Source organism: Pecten maximus, chromosome 17 (genome assembly GCF_902652985.1).
Source record: "Pecten maximus chromosome 17, xPecMax1.1, whole genome shotgun sequence".
NCBI lineage: Eukaryota > Metazoa > Mollusca > Bivalvia > Pectinida > Pectinidae > Pecten > Pecten maximus.
In genome coordinates, this window is record NC_047031.1 from 16,233,733 (window position 1) to 16,254,266 (window position 20,534).

A 20,534-nucleotide genomic window follows, 5' to 3' on the forward strand; every position below is an offset into this window, starting at 1 on the left:
ACACTAACGTCTAACGATTCCGTCTGCCAACGTCTAAAAAATACGGCATGCGGTACTCAGACGGTGACAAATTCACATTTTTGGCCATGAACGTTTTAGAGAAAAACATGAGTAACGTCTGAGTAACGTCTGAGTAACGTCTGAGAACCGTTTGCTTACGTATGAATAAGGTCTGTATCAGGATTATCGAACGCCCGAGTAACGTCTGCTTCAGTATGACTTACGACCGAAACGACCGAACAACGTCTAACAAACGCCTAACAAACGCCCTGAGTGCGTATTATAAAAGGCTAACTCCACCAAGTCATTATCACAACAGTCGTGGCAACTGGACAGTCAACATCTTCATTCCATCATGCCGGCTAGGAGAGGAGGTAAAGCAAAGGCCCAATCGAAAGCCCCACCCAAGCGAGGACAGAAAACTCTCAGTCCTCCTCCCAGGGATGAATCAGCAGAGTCGAATGCCCCAGGGGTCCTACAGGTAACACCAGAGGAGGTCCCAACACCAGAGGAGACTTGATATTGGGCCTGTAGCTTGCTGGGGTGAAGGGCTACAAAGTTTGTTCAAATAAATGACCTTGACCTTCATTCAAGGTCACATGGGTCAAATAGGCTATAATCTTCAAATGACTTCTCAATAACCAAGAGGCCCAGGGACTTGTTATTGGGCCTGTAGCATGCTGGGGTGAAGGGCTACCAATTTTGTTCAAATAAATGACCTTGACCTACATTCAAGGTCACAGGGGTGAAATTTGCGATAGCCAAGAGCCTCCAAGACCTGATATTAGGCCAATAGAATGCTGGAATGAAGGACTAGAAAATGTTTAATATGTGAATAAAGAGGTAATCAACATAGTATCTTTAGAAATGACCTCATCAACTTCAAAGTTGCTGTAGAGCCAGGTGAGCGATACAGGCCCATTGGGCCTCTTGTTTTTACAAATGTTGAAAAATATGTATATTCTTTCAGTCGATAAAAATGATGAGAATAAATCAAACAAAAATTGCGCTGTAACCTTATATTTTAATGACATTTAAGTTAAACATGTATTTGTCATGGGATAGTTTTGAAAATGGTGCTGCATCAAGTGTCAATTTCAAAGAGCTCTTGTTGAAAAACAAGCACAGCAATATGCTGTTTTCTTTCCAGAATTGCTGCTCCTCCATTAAGCCAAAAAGGATAAAACCAGGTTTGATCTGAAACATAACTGCCTGCGTATATAATAATTTATGGTAATTATGCTGGATTGAGGGGTGTGTCCCTGCTGTAAGTGTTTGCCAGATGACCGTTAAGGCCCATGGGCCTCTTGTTATTGTTTAGGAATGTTTATGATCGATTGTGCAACAGTGAACCAATAACAAATACGTAATATGATTTGCTTTAAGAAGTCAACTGCCTTGGACCTGGCACCGGATATGTGCAGATCTAGATATACGTCAGCAGACAGATCCATCCCTGTCGGTGTTTCGTGCCACTGATGACGACTTGGACCGTACGTGTGGTGTTCCCATATCAATACTGTGGTGAAACAGGACTGAGCCAACAGTAATTGTCCGCCTTGCCGGAATGCAGTGGGCATTCATGAAGTCTCGGGTGTCTTCCATCTTCCGGTGAGAGCGCGCGAATCAAGCAAGTCCGAGATCTACGCCGACCTGTCAACATTGAAAGTTCTACCCATTGTGACTGTTTTGTGATTCATATTGTATTGCCGCTTGTGCTGTGCCCGGGCTGCTTCGTAAGAATACTATGCGATATTTCAGTGACCATTATTATATGTGTAACGCAGTTGCGTTCCGCTCGCTTGTTTTTGGACTCGTTCCGGAAAATTGTAACATCCGGGTTACGTAAGATACTCGTGCTGCTGTGGGGTCAATTACTTTTCGTCCGGGTGTCAGCAGGGTAAGTGTTGTTGACTTTTAATCTGTGAAATTATTTAGATAATCGTCGCCCATCCTTTCCTAAATTTCATATTAGTTTGTCTGCTGGGTATTATTATTACTATCGCACATGTATTTTTATTTTCACGTGTATTATTTTGATGTATTTTCGATGTATAGAACTTTGTTTACTTTGAGTCTCGTGTGCCGGTGTCATGTCGGAAGTCAGGTTGTTGCTTGAAGAAATTATTCCATTTTGAGAGCACTCGCGGAGTGGCTAGAGAATATTTCCGCCTCTGGGGCTGTTTCTATACCGGTAAAGCGAGGGATGGTTATTGGTAACCTCGTAAGTAGATACGGGAGTAAAGACGGTTGGTTGGCAAATGTTGTATTCTGACCGGACATGCCACGTGCTTGAGACTCGGGGTAAAATAGATTTATTTCATATATATTTTCAGTTTTGATTCAACGTGCACGATAGTTGGCATATGATTTCATATCAAGATTAATTTGTAGTTCAGTCAAGAGTTATCTCCCCTTACTAGACCACCCCTTTCCAAAAAAATATGGCGACGGTGTGCTTTGGACGAAGACGGGAAAGTAGACCAATCAGTATTACACATCCAAGTTCACCGAGAACGGTGAGTTCATATAAGTAAGTGTCTTTATTTTATCTCAATGTTTGATCTTCACCACTCGATCTTCTCAAATATGAGTGATGCGACGTATATTTCTTTGATTATCAGTCCGAAGTGTGTAATGTCGGTGTCGTGGGAATTTCAACCCTCATAAATACCAGAAAATAATGCCGACACATTCAAAATTATCTTGTCTTTTTCATTCAAGTCAATCAAGTTTTATGAATAAATAGTATCATTTTTGTGCTTTAGGGATCTTGTTAGTCCTACTGAGAAGATACCGAGGGAACGTAAGAAGAGAGTAAGAGAATGGAAGGCAGGCTTATACCCAATAGAAATAGTAGAGGATGCAGGAGATGGTTATGTGAAAATCCACTACACGGGTAAAATATACTGAAACGAAAAAGAAACGCAACATGGAAAATTGTGATTAATTTTGTATTAAATATACATATCTGTATAAAAATCGCGGAAATAAACATGCACCCTGCCTAACACCCATACCAATCTTCAAAATCACCCAAGTGTGACTAGAGACCTATGCACTTCCGGCGCGGTAAAAACATCAAAAACCGTGCCTGTACAAACATATGCGTTCTTTTTTCATTCAAACCAGTATCAATTCATCACTAACATTGAGCCACATCATCGCCAATACTTTTGCAAACAATAATTCCTTTTACAATTATGCCACGGTTATCAAAGGTTGATAGAGGACGTGCTATAGCGATGCTTCTGGCAGGGAACACGCAACTTCACGTCGCTCGACAATTCAGAGTTCACAAATCGACTATTAGTCGATTAGTTTCACGTCTTAACGCAACAGGAAGAGTCGATGACCAGCCGAGATCAGGACGTCCACGCGTAACGTCGCGACGTCAAGACCGGGTTCTTAGGTTGGCACACCTGCGTAACAGGAGATTAACGGCCGCTGAAACGGCAAGGAATACGATTGGTAATCATAACCGTCGAATTCATCCCCAAACAGTGATCAACAGACTGCGTGAGGCTAATTTGCGTGCAAGGCGACAGTACGTTGGTTTACCACTAACACCGCAACGTCGAGCACGTCGTATGCAATGGGCAACGGCACATATGCCCAGACGTTTTCCTATGAGACGTTGGAGGTCTATGCTCTTCACCGATGAATCTCGATTCACGTTATTTCGAGCAGATGGCCGTCAACGTGTGTACCGGCGTCGAGGCGAACGTTTTGCTGACGCCTGTGTTTTGGAACACGACCGATTTGGGGGTGGATCAGTTATGGTTTGGGCGGGAATCTCCCATGGTTTGAAGACGCCTTTGGTGATAGTCAATGGGAATTTAACGGCCGTACGCTATCGGGATGAGATCCTTAGGCCCCATGTTGTGCCGTTTGTTAGGCAGCATCATCTAACCTTTCAGCAAGATAACGCGAGACCACACGTTGCAAGAGTCTGTAGAGACTTTCTTGCGACACAGAACATTGTTCCTATAGATTGGCCTCCATATAGCCCCGACCTGTCCCCAATCGAGCATTTGTGGGATGAATTAGACAGAAGAATTCGAAATCGCCGTAACCCCCCAAATACCCTCCCTCAGTTAGCAAATGCACTCGTCCAAGAATGGAATAACATTCCAATACGGAAAGTCAATGCCCTGATGAACTCAATGCAACAAAGAATTAGAGATGTGATAACTGTTCGAGGAGGACACACACGATATTAGGGCACGGTTTCAAAACTGCTGCCATTTCAACTTGGATTCACGTAGGGTACTACCAATCATGACCTTCTAGCAAAGTGACCTGTTCTTAAAAATCTCTAAACATTTAAAGGATGTTACATCAATATTCAATATTAACTATTACATATGAAATTTAAACATAATGCTCACAAGTATTATTTTATTAAACCTACAATTTGAAGTTGCGTTTCTTTTTCGTTTCAGTATATATGTAATATATATAAATTAATTAGTTTTTAAATGCGTTATCAAACTGATATTTTCAAAAAAAGAAAACATTACTGTATTACTTCTTCATTGTCTTCGAGCACAGGGACATGATAAATTAGACAGAATATATATTTATAGATATTTAGAGGTTTTTATATATCAGGACTCCAGGGTTGATTAGGTTGATATCAATATCATAAACTTTTTATCATATGTTTTCCTGTAAAATAAACAAAACATCTAGACACAATGAGAAATTTTGATGTCCGTTTGCATTTTTCTCACAGTAGGCCTGTTCGTTTTGCAGAAAAGCTTTGGTATCATAGTGATAAGCATTATCGAGATTGACGAATTGTTCCCCATAACGTATTTAGTCTCTTTCAATTGTTCGATCATGTTGATTAATTTGTCTTATTCAATATTTACTGACAATATCTCAAAACTATCTGAAGTCCATGTCATTGTTTACATCACGACTGGTTGTAATTACTACCCTGTAAGAAAATGATAAAAATCCAAATCCGGAAGCGGCACCATTCGGAAATTTGAGAGGGGTTTAATTTGTGTATCAATCTTAAAAATAAATCAGAAGAATTCTACTTTAGCGTATTCATACATTGTACTGTAGTTAGGTCCAATTGCCAGAGAAAATCCACCGACCTATGGTCCATATCTGTCAACTGCTGGGGGAGTGTCCCAGGTGGGTTTCTAACCTGTAACCCAGAGGTGGAGTGCTAGTATTAATGTGTCGGGACTCGGGACATCTTATAACCACTTGGTCACCCCAGTCCCATTTTTCTCTTTTTAAAATGTATGCATTTTCAAAAATGGCATGTCTTAATATATTTTACATATAAATTTTAATAGATGTTTTCACACTTCAGGGATCACTTTGGGCAGAGATTTTGGGATTTTTACCAATGTTTTTAAAAAAAAATCTCATTAAAAATTCAAAATTTGTACCTCTTTATAGAGACAAATCTCATAGGAATTTTGCTAATCTCATAAAATCTCCCATAGGTTTTAAGAGCCAGAGTTGTCCCTGCACTTGCATGTACAGTCAAACCCCGTTATATCGCCACCTTCTGTTTCCTGACATTTTGGCGATATAACAAGTTTGGCGGTATATGAGGTTTGCCGTTGAAATCCAAATCATATTCACATAAAGCAGATGTACGTATGACAATGAAAAAATAATTTTAAAATGTACTCTAGCTCTGGCATTGATTCTGTATGTGTACACGAGGTCACATGTGTACAGCTGATTAGCTGTCAAGTCAGCAGTCAGGCATCATACAACAAAACATCCCGGAAACATGATGGTGGATGGCGGTAAACAAGTTTGGCGGTATAACGGCTGGTGTATTTATATGGAGGGAAATCCGTTCTGAATAAATTCATGGCGATAAGCGGGTTTGGGGGTATAATATGTGGCGATATAGCAGGGTTTTACTGTATATCAGTTAACCAACAATTAGTTTTCATATATTTTTGTTATGACAGGATGGAGTACCAAATATGACCAACTCATCAAGGAGACTGAACTTGTTGAAGTGGATGACAATCTTGAGGGATCACAGTCAATCCTAAATTTAGGTTCCTTGATTAAAGATAATCTCACAGCCGGAACAAGGTTGGATAGTGTTGTGTGGCTTAGAGCTCCAATGGGAGACGAAGATTTTACATGTTTGGAAGAAAATCTAAATGTTATTAAACACACAAAGACCAAAACAGTTTATGGTTTGAATTCCAGATTTAGTTTATGTCATATTTTTGGCAAAAATTGGGATTACAGAATTCTGAACAAGGAGGGAGATTGTGTTTATATAAAAACAGCAACTGTGAAAATTTATCATCGGAAACAAAGGGAATGCAAAGATTTTGTTGTGCAGGTCACAGATGGTCAGCTAAGGATTGAGGAATCTTTAAGGGTCAGGGCCAAACAAGTGGTTTTCACTTTTGTTAAGTGTACTGGAAACTACAGGCTATTACCCAACTTACTCAATGACTCTCTACTGTAACTGCAGGTAATTTTGACCTCTGCTACATTTATTGTAAAACAATCAAAGCATGGTTGTTGTTTCCAGAGAAGAACTATTCGAGTTACTATTACAGAAGTATTGGAATAAACCATTGAATCTACATACAATTGAAGATATATCTACAGCTATTGAAAACAATTGTACATTGAAACTTCTTCCAAATGAACAAAGTTTAAAATGTTTAGGTGCGGAACTTTTCAGGCTGAAAAAAAGGGGTTTGCAGGCAAAAGTGAAGGGCGGGTCTCAATTTAAAAAATTTAAAGAACAATTGAAACATTCAAAGTACAGTTGGGATGTGAAAGTTGACAGAGATGAAACTCAGATTTTAGTAGAGAAAATTAAGTCTGATACTGAAAAACAGTTAATGGAAAAAGAAAAAGAAAATCAGGAGTTAAGGGGAAAAGTTATGTAAAGCATCTGTAGTTACTCCAGAAGTTAAACCTTTAAAGAGGAAAGCATTTGTTGACTGTACTCCAGGTTGGCAATCAAAAATCCGTAAGAAAGATGAAGAACTTTGTAAAAGGGCACTGACATTTTTGAAAGATTCAGATGCTATCCCTGTTTCAATAACTGTTTTTAGAAATGGTAAACAGGAGGTCATAAAATTATGTGACACAAGTGAAAATACAGAAAACCAGTCGTCCGAGGTAATGGAAACTTTAGATGAGTTGAATACTCTAATTTACATTCTGGATACTTTTAATGTTAGCAAAGATGCCTATCATGAGTTAAGCATGACATTTAAAACCATTCCCAGACTTAATGCTGTAAACAAAGTATTGTCTGATTTAAATTCCAAATTTGACATTAACACAACACCGGATGGACTTGGTGTCCAGCAAAGTTTGAAAAAACATTTATTTGATGTACTTTCACACAAGATTGACATGAACAAAAACTTTGCCCCTGATGGTAATATTAGAATAAAAATATCTGGGGATGGTACAAACGTAGGGAAAAGGATACATGTGGTAAATGTTACTTTCACTCTCATAAATGAAGACAGATGTGCAGCAGTAAATGGTAACTATCCCTTAGCCGTTATAAGGACTAAAGAAAAGTATGATGATCTTGTCTTGGGTTTATCAGATCTGGTTAAGGAAGTAGAGGAACTACAAGGTACTTGTATGAAGGTTAAAGATGGAGAATTTAACATTGAAATACTTCTAGGTGGGGATTACAAGTTTCTCTTACTTGCAAGTGGAATACCTTCCATTGCATGTCAGCATTTCTGTATCTACTGTAAATGTAGTAAAGCTGAGAAACTGGATCTGAGTAGAGACTGGTCTATGACTGATACTTCCAAAGGAGCTAGACTTGAGTTTAAGTTTAATGAAGAAGTTCACTCTTCAAGGAGAAAGAAAGTTAACAAAGATAGCTTTTCTGTGAAAAATAAGCCGCTATTCCCATCTATTACCCCAAATCGCATTGTTATTGATCACCTCCATATGTATCTGAGAATTTCAGACAAGCTGTTCAATCTCCTCCTCTCTGACCCGAGATGTTTAGATAATATTAGTGAAAACTCCACATTCACAGGTGTTTATGAAAAAAGAGACAGACTTAAGCATATTATGAGATTAGAGCATGTGCTTCAGCAGCTGGGAATTCATTTTGAAATAGGTGTAAATCAAGAAACAAAGAAGTTAGATTATCGAGACCTAACGGGTCCAGAAAAACGTGTGTTGTTTGACCATTTTCATGCTGCAGATTTGATTGATGATAAAGATAAGGCAGCAAAGATACAACAGCTCTGGGATGATTTTAAGCAAATAAATGAATTAATCAAATCCGAAAACCCTGACCCTGATGAGATTGAAGCCATGGCAAAAACCTGGTGTTCACTTTATGTAGAACTGTATCAAACAAGAGACATAACTCCATACATACACTTGTTAAGATATCATGTGAGTGATCTTATTAAAATGCATGGAGCCATTGTTAGGTATAGTCAGCAGGGACTAGAAAAATTGAACGATAACATAACAAAGCAGTTCTTCAGGGGGTCATCTCATCGAGGGATGCCTGCATTGAAACAAGTTGTTGAAAAACAGAATCGACTTCTCTTTCTCGAGGATAAGAAAAGGGTCAAAGAAAGTAGGAACTGTTCAAAATGTCATGGTTTAAACCATAACTCTAAGTCATGTGTCAATTAAAATGCAACTGCTGTACATATGTGCACCTTATAAACAAATCCGACAGATACACTGTCACATTATTGATGAGTGAACTTTCAGGAAACCTTAATGTGACTGAATTGAAGTGCTAAATACATTGAACATAGTGTTTGTGTGTGTTAGAAAATACATTGGTTCTGTATACTTTTTAAGCTATATATTTCTTATAAATACAAAGTATACAGAAAAAGAAATTGAATTTCACTTATTCTTATAGTGTATGCTTTTTAGCTCACCTGGACCGAAGGTCCGGTGAGCTTATGTCATGGCGCAGCGTCCGTCGTCTGTCCGTCGTCCGTCCGTCGTCCGTCAACATTTGCTTCAAATCGCTACTAGTCAAAAAGTTCTTATTGGATTTTGACCAAATTTGGCCAGAAACATCCTTGGGGTAAGGCGAACAGATTTTGCATAATTGGTGACTCTGACCCCCGAGGGGCAAAAAGGGTGGGGGCCCAATATGGGAAATAGAGGTAATTCCTTTAAATTGCTACTAGTCATAAAGTGATGAATGTATGCATGTTCTAAAAACAATTCTTGAGGTCTTTGAGACCTAAGAGAGTCTGGACTTCATTAATCTTTAAAGCAGTTCGGATTCCCACACTATAACCATATATAGCATTGTTAGAGATTTAAAAATAAAACAAATTGAATATGAACATTATTTTGACATTTGGTCTAATCCAACCAGGTGAGCGATACAGGCCCCATGGGCCTCTTGTTTTCTGTTATGAATGACTTGAGTATTGGTTATGGAAATAATTTTTTTTTGTTAATCTTATTGTATGTTTTTCATTTTTTGTTTTGTTATCAATGCAAAGGAGCATTTGTTTTGAAAGTAAATTTGAAAACAAATTGTATATCATTGTGTTTTTGTAGTCTGTTTCAAATGCAGGACAAATTTGTCTAGGGCAAATATTGCGTCGACACCGGTTGAAAAGTGTTCTGGAAAAAATCCTTCAAAACGGGAAAATCCTGTCTTTTTATAACTCAAGTTTTCATTGGACCAAAAATTGGAGATTTCAACGACGTCATGTCTATTGTAATAGACTACTGGTTGACTGAAACCGATTGCTTTTTATAGAAACTTGCACGATTTGGATGGTCCTACCTACCGTTCCTATTTGGTGGTAGTGGCACCCGGCTACCAGAAATACTGTTAATACGGTAGATTTCCATAACACTGATACGAACTAACACTACGGAAGAAAAAATAAATATACAAAGAAATATTAATAAACTGTAATATATATTCTGATGATAGGTTTTTCAGTATTGTAGGATTTTCTCGTAAAAATGAGGCCTTCAAACTATGAATTCCTTGGGAAGAGTTCCTTTCTAAGGGGAGATAATTATCCAACTACAAATAAATCTTGATATGAGGTTAGCTATTTATTACTGTAAAACCCTCAGTGTCTCGGGGGTATTATTTTGGTACTGTACTTTGTTATTTTTACACATGTTAATAAATTGTTAACTTTATATGACGAGTCTATTTTCCTTCTCATCAGTTTACTAAATATCGTCTATTACTTGATAATTTCTTTGTATTTGGAATCTGCAAGCGAAAGCGGCTGTCGAACCCTGGGCAAATACTTGGTAGCAGTCCGACACACGTGGCACCCCTGCGGTACGCGTGCTGCGCGTTACATATGTATGTTATATGTGGTGACGCTACAGGTGGTTTCACTATAATACCCGCCGTGTCAGAGGAACATCGCGAGGTCATGGACACATCAGTACCAGACCTAGTCTGGTCGTTCGTATCACTACTATTATATTATTTACGTTATATTGCTGCTTGGTTAAGCATGCTATATAGTAGTTTCACTGGCTTTACAGAAAACCAATCTTTAGACACCTTGAACATTTTAGTGTCGAAAATCCTATAAGTAGCCATAGAGGATTCCTAAAATGGTTGATTGATGGGATTAAACGCTTTCTGTCGGTGAAAATTGAGCCCAAGACAATGGTTTCCCTCGATATGTGTACATACGCGAGATCCGCAGTCGTCGTTTCGTCCCAATTAGAGTTTATACAGACGTTTCGTCCAAAAAAGTAGTAAGTCTTTTCGCCCTATTTAAGGATGTCTAAAAGTCTCAGGTCAAAATTTTCTTAACTTTAACTTTTCTTCTGCTTATACTTGAAAATTACCATTTGGTTTTGTTGCGTTCGTTTGCAGTTAACAAATGATCCATGCATCTATTGTATGTGTGCAACAGGAGCGTGTTGGGCCCGGTTTATGTATGTAAACAGCACCCGACTCGCCCCTGTATACCGATGCAACCCAGGTTCGATTGGATAGCAGCGAGCAATGCCAAGAGAGAATTTCACCTCGACTCGCGTTGTCATGTACTGCCGCCACCACACCCAGGTTCAATTTGCCAATGGCATAGCAGTGTTTCCAGTGTTTTTTCTGTTCAAGGGTCATCTGACCCTTTGGCTGTTTCAACAGAGGGTCAGAGCAAAATTATGAGGGTAAATTTTACCCTGCCTGATAAAATTAAAATTAAGTACATTTTAATAATGTCTGGTCGACAGAGTAGAACAAACATATTTTTGTTGTCTCATGTATATTTTTAATGGTGGCTCATTAAAACATAGTTCATTAATAACAATAAAATTGTCATGAATTGATTCATTCAAGTATGATTTAATTCATTTACTAACTAAGTAACATCAATAATGAATTCTAAATCATAATCAGGCGGACAATTTTAATGAATTGATGGCCCTGTATTGGATAATACTGATTTATTTTTTCATGCAGTGTCAATGAAATTTACAGTGTTCAAAGTAACTGAAGTTGATCCAACTTACTAGTCTATTCTACAAGACAGTTTCAAGTTGAAAATTTTATTGCTGCTTTGAATCAAACTTTGATCTGTAGGTAGACAGAAATTTGACACATGCACCCTCGCAAAGAGTTTCAACATCCAAATCACTTGTTTGTATCAGAGTTTTGTTTTCAACATTGTCAACTGACAAGCGATTCCTTATAGGACAAATGATTTTATTCTGGACTGAAAATCCTCTCTCACATGGTACAGAGGTTATTGGAATTGTCAGCAGAATTTCAGCTAAAACACAAAATGAAGGGAACACATCTTTGAACTCGTTAACAAGTTTCAGGCAAAACTGTTGTAGAGTTTGTTCTCTATGGTTTCCTTTCAAATATTTGAATTGACTGAAAGACATTCTTAAGTCATTGGCATTGACTTCCCTGACATCACTATAGAAAGTTATTACCCTTTCCAAATTTTCTTCACCATGATCATGAATTTCCTGAACATTTCTTGGAAGCTTTTGTGGGTTAAGAATGGTATTTAGGTCTTTTAAAACAACCATATCTTCATCTGGAAATCTGGCAGAAAACTAAGACTCTAAGTTTTCAAGAAATTTGTCTTTTAAACTCTCAAATGCCCTTTTCTCAACAGCATTGTTCTTTGTCACAGGAATGCCCTTAAACTCAGTGTGTTGACTTAAGCATGTCTTCAGTTCATCAAGCTCAGGTGGGGTTGTAGCTTTAAAACTCTGCAAGTGTTGACGTGTTGATGTGAGCATAACATCCATTTTATCAATATCTATCACATCATGCTGAAAAATTTTGCTAAGGCGAGTGATCTTTCAGAAAACAGAGTGTGGCTAAAAACTTGTATGTTTGAATAAGAATTTTGATGCCTTTGGCTTTTGCTGACCCTTCACCAGTACCAGATGATGCCTCGTGATCAAGACTTAAGTACAAGACAGACAATGAACTGTGGATTGCTTCAACTGCCTCAAAAACACTTAACCATCTAACCTGAGTTGGTTTCTTAAAACGTTTCACATGGATATTCATTATTTTTGTGAGCTCTTTGATTTTGTTATACCTCACTGCAGAATAACTAAAAATTGTAAATTTTAATCATTGTTTCCTGTACTCTGTCCAGAAATCGGATTTTTTTTGCAGCCCAATGTGCTACAAGAGCTAACCTGTGAGCAGCACACCAGATATGTACAATCCTTGGATTGTCTGCTTTCATTTTTACCCCAACCTCGAAAAGTCAAATTTTGGTTGTCAATGGCTAAAAAATATCCTAACAAACTCAATCCTATTCGGGCTATTGTCATTTAGTAACAAACACTGTGTTGTGATGTACATTATTATTATTTATCTGATAAACACACTACGAATAGTAGAGAGAATGACCTAAAATCGCCATTTCAGAGTAATAATCGCTTATATGTAGGCCTAAATGAGGCCGATTTTTCCCAACGCACCGGGCTAGTCGTAGCCTCACGTAAACAAAACTATCTCATGGCGCTATATAAGAATAATTATCTAGAATATTCACGTATCCACTTCAAAACAAGTTGACATGTACCATTTACAACGTTTATATGTTAATGTACGTACTTACGCATATGAATTTACTTCATTTCTCCGTCGCTTTGCAGACGCCATATTGCCCATGCTGACAGGTATGTGATATATCAGGAACGATAACTCTGTACTGGAAATGTTGTCAAAAGCGCAAAAATTTTCCATATGGGTCGAGAGCTCAATGTAGGCTGATGAGCGACGGGTAATTTCTCTGTGCTACTATGGGTAGCCGATGAGTCCGTGTTATCAACAGGAGAGTCAGGTGCACTGGTAGTATATAAGTCATTACAGTCAATATTGGGATCAAGTTCATGTTCGGGTGGAGTATTATCAAGCGGTACTGATATAGCTGTATGAATATCAGGCACTTTTTGTGGGGGCACAGGAGTTGTCGATTCTCCTTCTTGTCATCAGTGAATCTGGCATCATCTGGACAAGCGTGGATAGAGTCCTTAGGGTAAGTATCGGGCACTTTGTAACATTCAGTGAGTTTTACACGATAAGAGGAGGCTCTTAGTTGGTTGCCAACGAACTTCTGAATGTTGCACCAATCTCCTTCGACTTTAACGACAAGATACCTGTCGCGTCCTCTATGTTTGTTTTTGTCGAAGTGAAGGTAGACGAGGTCGCAGACGCAGATTGTTGGACACTTCGGACGTAAGCCAGAAGGGGCTTTACATCTCTCACTAAACGTGTGATTTGACTCTCATTTCTGATTCAATGCAAGAGCTTCATCGTCCAAGGGAATTTGTTGGTTTAGGAATTGATCGCGATGAAACCACATTTCTCTGGATGAAAGGCCACGACTTCGGATGCGCGTGTTGACACGCGCAGTAGCTAGAGAGAGCTGCAAAGGAGACGCAATGCGGCAAGAAGGGTCCTGGCGAAGAATTTCATCCTCTAGTTCCTGTATCGCTCTTTCGGCCACTGGGTTTTTGTTGATGTTTTTCGCGTTACAGATCTCGATACTGATGCGATGATTCTTTAGAAGCTCGTCCCAAACAAGGGACTTGAGTCCAGGTGCAGCATCGGTGCGTATAACTGCGAACGGGCCATCCAATGGACACAGCGGAACACACAAACACAGAATACCATCGCGTAGAGTGTCTCAACGTTAGTCTTCAATGAGCATGGTTGAAGTGTATGATGTAACACATTCGCGTACGAGAAGGATGAGTTGGCGTTCACGTTTTATAACGTCGGCTGCAAATTGACTGCCGACTGATGCTGGGGCATCTGATGAAGTTTGTGTTGCTACGAACTTTGGCGATTTTTTCAGCGATATGCATTGATGGCAACTGTCGCTTGTACGATAGATAGTGGCATCCATGTCAAGTGCGTAAAAATATCTGCTCACGACAGACTTAAGTTGGTGACCTGTAGGGTGGCCAAGTCGTATGTGCAGTGCCATAAGTAACCCATCAAGAACTTGTCGTGGTACGATGATATTCTCACTAGCCCTTGAAAACGGAATATTTCGTTTGACGACAAGAAGCCCGTCTCGTGAAACTGAAGCAACATTCAAGTAACGTTTGACATCTCGCACATTCATTAGCTTTTTTGAGGGACGTGTGCCTTGCTTGAGGTGGGCACACGTGCGGCGCAAGTCACTACAGTCTGACTGAAGGTTGTGCCATGCTGACCGACTGATAAATGGCATGGACGCAGACCCTTCAATGATGTCGTTGGTCGAAACACTGCGCACAACGGAGTCTGTTGAAATATTCACGAAGGTGCAGATCTGACATGTGGGTTCCTCACATGGAAGAGCATTACGACTTGAGAAATCTGCAGGTAGATTAGCAGAGCCAGCTACATGTCGGATGGTGACCTTGAATCGGCTTGCAGTTGACAGAAATGTGGTTACACGTGGGCTAGCAGAAAACTCGCCACGGCAGAGCTTTTCGAATGCTTGCACACAAGGTTTGCTGTCTGAAAGCATTGATAAGTTCATCGGACCAAGATATATTGTCTTTGGATTCGCGGCCCGCAACAGCATCATCCAGAGGAGACATCAGTTTGGAACAATCCTTCAGCACTCTTACCATAACTTTGTAAGCCCCGATGAAAGATCTGAGACCTGATACCCTAGAAGGCCTAGAGCATGTGGATAAAGTGGATATGCGGTGAGGACTTGCGCGAATAGTCCCTAGGCACCATGTCCATCCTAAAATTGAAGTTGCTTTGGGGCAATGACAGTTTTTGACGCGGAAAGATTCAATCCGCTCAGTCCGAGTGCTACAAGAACATCTATCCAGTTGGTCAACAATTCTTCCAATGTGTTACCACCGCAGTACAGGTCGTGTAAGTTCCTCCAAAGCTGTTTCTGAGCCTGGCATGCCCATGGCACAGCTTGCATACGGACACCCTTAAATGGTGTTGCTACGCCACAGTATTTCATAGAGTCTCGGGACATTGGTATCTGGTAAAATGCCTTTGTAAGATCAGTGGTAATAATGTACTTGCATTGCGCGATCTGTCGTAGTGTAGAATCCACGTCGGGCATGAGAGATGGTTACGGTTTGGCGTAGCGACCAACATCGGCGAACGCAGTGACTAAACGATAACCTCCTTGTGGTTTCTTAATCAGGAAGGATGGGTTAACATATTCAACGGCAATGTTTGTCCTCGGGTCGTCTGAAAACACCCATACCCTCGAGCTCGTCAAATTTGTCTTGCAGTTCTACGAGTTGGTTTCGCGAATATTGAGGAACTCGCCCTTTCCGTTGGGGTGGTTGGACGGGCCCCATGTTGACATGTGCCTGGAACGGTCCAACAGCACCATTGTAGCCTTTGAATGTCGGATTAAACACATCATCGAACTCCAAAAGTACCTTGTTAAATTTGGCCTTCATATTGTGCGGTAAGATGTTATCTGGGTCTAGTTTGACTAGCTCCGAGTGGTGAGTCATAGTCGAAATTCTGTGCTTACATGTAGGTGTTGCACTTACATCAAGCTCTTGGACGAGGTCAGGAGAGGTTGTGGTTCTCGCAATGCAGAAATGCTCCTTTTTCTGCACTTGTTGAGGCAACTTTGTGAGATTCGGAATACAGATTTTGCCAGATACGATTGACACTATGGTCGGTTGGGGCCAGACGGTGTCATTATCCTTGCCCGCCTAAGGGGGCTCAAGTGCAATTGTCTCATTACTGGGATGAAACTGGTCAGTGAGATCAATTTCTATGTACTCACCAGGCCAGATAGTTGATCGCGATGGTGCGCGCAGTACACGTCGAACTGCATGTCTATCCATCGATGATGGGGGTGAGTTATAGGAATACGTTGAGCTACCACCAACCATGATTAGTCGTTTTGCAGGTCGGACAAGAATACCATTGGCTTCCATAAACGGGATTCCAGCAAGGACATCCGAATCAAGGTTTTCAACAATAAGTCCCTCGAAATACAAGTGGAGTCCATGAAGAGAGAATGTTGCTCGTGTTTCGCCAAGTATTTTTAATGGAGACGATCCGTCGGCTTGGTTCGCAGACTGCGATGTGCTAGTCACTCGACGCGCGCATCATGTTTGCAGTCGCACCGCTATCGATTATTAGTCGTACTACAGTATGGGAACAAAACACATCCAAATATGGAGACTGTTGAACTCTGACCCTGTTTATGACTGGAGGCAGAGCCTCTTCACTCTCAGAATTATGGTCTGAACTACCATCCTCACAAGTGCCAATGATTTGTCGTGCACGTGCGAAAAATGTCTGGTCTTGTGTTGGAAGGAAGCTACATTTACTTCAAAAATGGTTACTGTCCCTTCCTTCTGCTTTGCGCAGTGGGCATGATTTCCATGGTTTTCTAAACTGTACTGTTTTTGGAGGTGCGGAGGATCGTTTTGATGGATATGATGCTGCGGTACGCATCGCCCTAGCGTCTTCAGTAGTTTGGAGCTCCTCGCGTAATAAGACCAATTTCCTGATGAATTGATCCGCGCCCTCTCCGTCGGCGATCCCAGTCTGGGAGGAAGGATGTCCCCGGGGTCGACGAACCGTGAGTTCGTAACATGCACCTCCCTGAGGTGTCCCACGGGATCATGTCTCCGGGCATGCCTCTTGGCGTCGGATCTCCGTCGGCGGGCGAAGTTCCTTCCACGGGCCTGGCAAGTCACAAGGATCCTGGTAGGCTTGTGGACGGCAGACCAGTGGTCCAGGTATCTGGCCAGAGTCCTGTAAACCAGATCACCGCATCCCAAAACCTCACAAGTCATTCCCCCGGTGGGGAATATGGGACGAAGCTCCTCGGTGAACTCGAGGAGTTATACCTCCCCCACGGCAACCTCTAATACATCCATAGCTATCAAAAATAATGATAAACTGTAACCTAAATTATGTATTCTAACCTCTATCTGACTGTGAATATACTACCAGCACCTTGTGTTGTTTTCCAGGGTCACACCAGTATATATATATATAAAAAGTAGCTAATGTACCGGGTAGAAATAGTAAATTAACTTTGATAACCATATATGTAAAAAATAAATAAATAAACAATAAAATACTGCATATTTAAAAACTAGGGATCTAAAATCTCTGGTGAGGGGGAGCTGATAGCCTCCTCCTGCTCCTCAGAGGAACATTCATCTACACAGGGGTTCAAGCCCTCCTCCCACCAACCAGTTAACAGGCGGGTTCTCGCCTTCATATGGCTTCAGGTGGTCAACATGTACATTTATACCCACGGACTCCCTATTCCTCTGGATCCTATATGTCACCCCAGGTATTTGTTTAATAACTAGATAGGGACCCGTCCACCCCAACCCTAGCTTCTGGTTTACCTTGGGTGGGTACCACCTCCAGACCCATGATCCTATGTCATAATTTCTTGCTTTCAGTTTGGAATCATAGTTACGTTTCTGAATGCGAGCAGCTTTACCAAGATTGATATTGGCAAATTCAAAGTTAGTTTGCATGCTGTGTCTAAGCCACTCTACATACTCTACAGGACACTGTTCCGAGGTATGAGAAGGGGTACCTGCCAGCAAATATATGGGGACAAACATCTCCCGTCCTAGCATCATGAGATTCGGGGTACAGTGTGTACTCTTGTGTTCAGACGCCCGATATGCCATAAGTAAATAGGACAACTGGTCATCCCAGTTAAGTTTGTCCTGATCAATATAGATGGAGAGCATCTTTTTAAGGGTACGGTTAAATCGTTCAACCAGCCCATCAGACTGGGGACGATGGGGAGTAGTCCTAGATTACGTATGTAAGGCCCGGAGAAAACTCCCTCATGGCACCAACTTCTCTTACGCATTGGGATATTTTTTGAAGAATGAAGTTGTCCATGGCAAATGTTTGGATGCTGCTCTCCATTTTTGACCTGGTATGTATCAAGTGTTCCAAACTATGTTCTAATCTGAAAATAAAGCAATGAGCACGATAAAGTGATACCAATCGCCATCTTTGGTGGTAAACGTGGGGACTAGTATTTTTTGGTTCACTTTTTCACCGATTTCCGTTTATTACCATTTTCACTAAACTGCTATGGATAAAATTTATAATAAGGCTTTTAAATTTTCTTCAGTGCCTGTACCACATGTATCGGTTTTTTTGTGCATGGTTTTGCTTGTTGGGCCCTGCAGGTAGGGCGTAAGAATTGTACCTGCTGCCCCCATTGCATGATCGTAAGAGGCGATCGTAAGAGGGATCTTATCTTTTCTCTTCTTTCTTAACAACTTTCTTCTTCCTTCGTGGGGTGTGCTGCTGGGTGTCATCGGCAGTATGCTTCAGTGAGGTAGCACTATAAATCGGCAAAAGTTCCGGCCTGTCACAAGGAGACTTAACACGAACATACCGCAGCCTCCCAAAACACACATACGCACTCACCACACGCATGCATGTCGCACGCACGGGAGGTCGTCCTTAAATGACCTTAGATGTTAATAGGACGTTAAACAAAATAAACCAAACCAAAACCAATGTACAAGTACTCCTTTCCCACTATTTATCACTTCATAATTATGTTTATAGTCTCCAGCATTTCTAAGCTCCTCCGATGCCAGGGTTCTTTCCTTGGAGTGTAATGGAAAGTTCATAACTCGCTGGACCTGGCTTTCAGATATATGCTTTTTAGAGAAATAATGTTTTCTGATGTTTGTACTACCTTTGCCAAAATGCATACAGTAGTGCTGTTTGTCCCACTTTCTTTTTTTGTCATTATTGTGAGCCATTTGGACATTTATATCCGATTTCTGCTTCTTTTTTAGTTCACCTGGACCGAATGTCCGGTGAGCTTATGTCATGGCGCAGCGTCCGTCGTCCGTCAACATTTGCTTCAAATCGCTACTAGTCAAACAGTTCTTATTGGATTTTGACCAAATTTGGCCGGAAACATCCTTGGCAGAAAGGGAACAGATTTTGCATAAATGGTGACTCTGACCCCCAAGGGGCCAAAGGGGCGGGGACCAATAGAGGAAATAGAGGTAATTCCTTTAAATCGCTACTAGTCATAAAGTTAAGAATGTATTTGAACCCAATTTGGTCAGAAACATGCTTGGGGTATGGGGAACAGATTTTGCATAAATGGTGACTCTGACCCTAAAGGGGCCAAAGGGGCGGGGCCCAATGGGGAAATAGAGGTCATTCCTTTAACTCGCTACTAGTCATTAAGTTATAAATGGATTTGAACCCAATTTGGTAAAAAAAAACATCCTTGGGGGAATGGGAACAGATTTTGCATAAATGGTGGCTCTGACCCCAAAGGGGTGGGGCCCAATAGGGGAAATAGAGGTAGTTCCTTTAAGTCGCTACTAGTCATAAAGTTATGAATGCATGTTCTAAAAACAATTCTTGAGGTCTTTCAGACCTTAGAGAGTCTGGACTTCATCAATCCTTAAAGCAGTTCGGATTCCCACACTATAACCATATATAGCATTGTTAGAGATTTAGAAATAAAACAAATTGAATATGAACATTATTTTGACATTTGGTCTAATCCAACCAGGTGAGCGATACAGGCCCCATGGGCCTCTTGTTTCTTGAATGCCATTCAGAATTGGAAACACTTGAATTTGCATCAGAATCACTATCTGAAACTATGTCAACCATGCTATTCCTTTTTTCATCCTGGCCTTCAAAATCTGAATGATTGTTACTTTTGTATCTCCTTTTTCTTTTCTTGCCTTTCAATCCAGTAATGACCTGTGCTTCCCTCTCTACGTAGACTTCATCAGCATCAGTGCTCTGGTCCTCCACATCTGATATAGGCTGGTAATCAGGATCCACATCACTGTTGTCTTCATAAACCCAAACATCCATCTCGTCTGTTTCGCCTTTCTGCCCCTTCTTATCAGTAATGAGTTATTCATCTAAATTTTGCCCTTTATAGACCGTGATTGAGTCCAATAACCAGTCATGAGAAACTGTTTAATCCCTTTTTGATAGAGGTCACTGAAAGATGATAATGATACAGTTGCAAGATTGGTGTTAAGCACAACATACATTTACATACTAGAAGTCTGACATTGAGATCAAAATTGAAAGTTAGAGT

At 40.6% G+C, this 20,534-nt stretch overlaps 1 protein-coding gene across 1 annotated transcript; it reads left to right on the forward strand.

Moving 5' to 3' along the window:
• The first annotated feature begins 2,184 nt into the window (after nt 1-2,184).
• LOC117315069 lies at nt 2,185-6,525 on the forward strand. The gene is made up of 3 exons (XM_033869209.1): nt 2,185-2,533; nt 2,769-2,899; nt 5,955-6,525. Exons 1-3 carry the CDS (start codon nt 2,445-2,447, stop codon nt 6,470-6,472), a joined length of 738 nt encoding a protein of 245 aa, XP_033725100.1. The 5' UTR covers nt 2,185-2,444; the 3' UTR covers nt 6,473-6,525.
• Nucleotides 6,526-20,534: the final 14,009 nt, after the last annotated feature.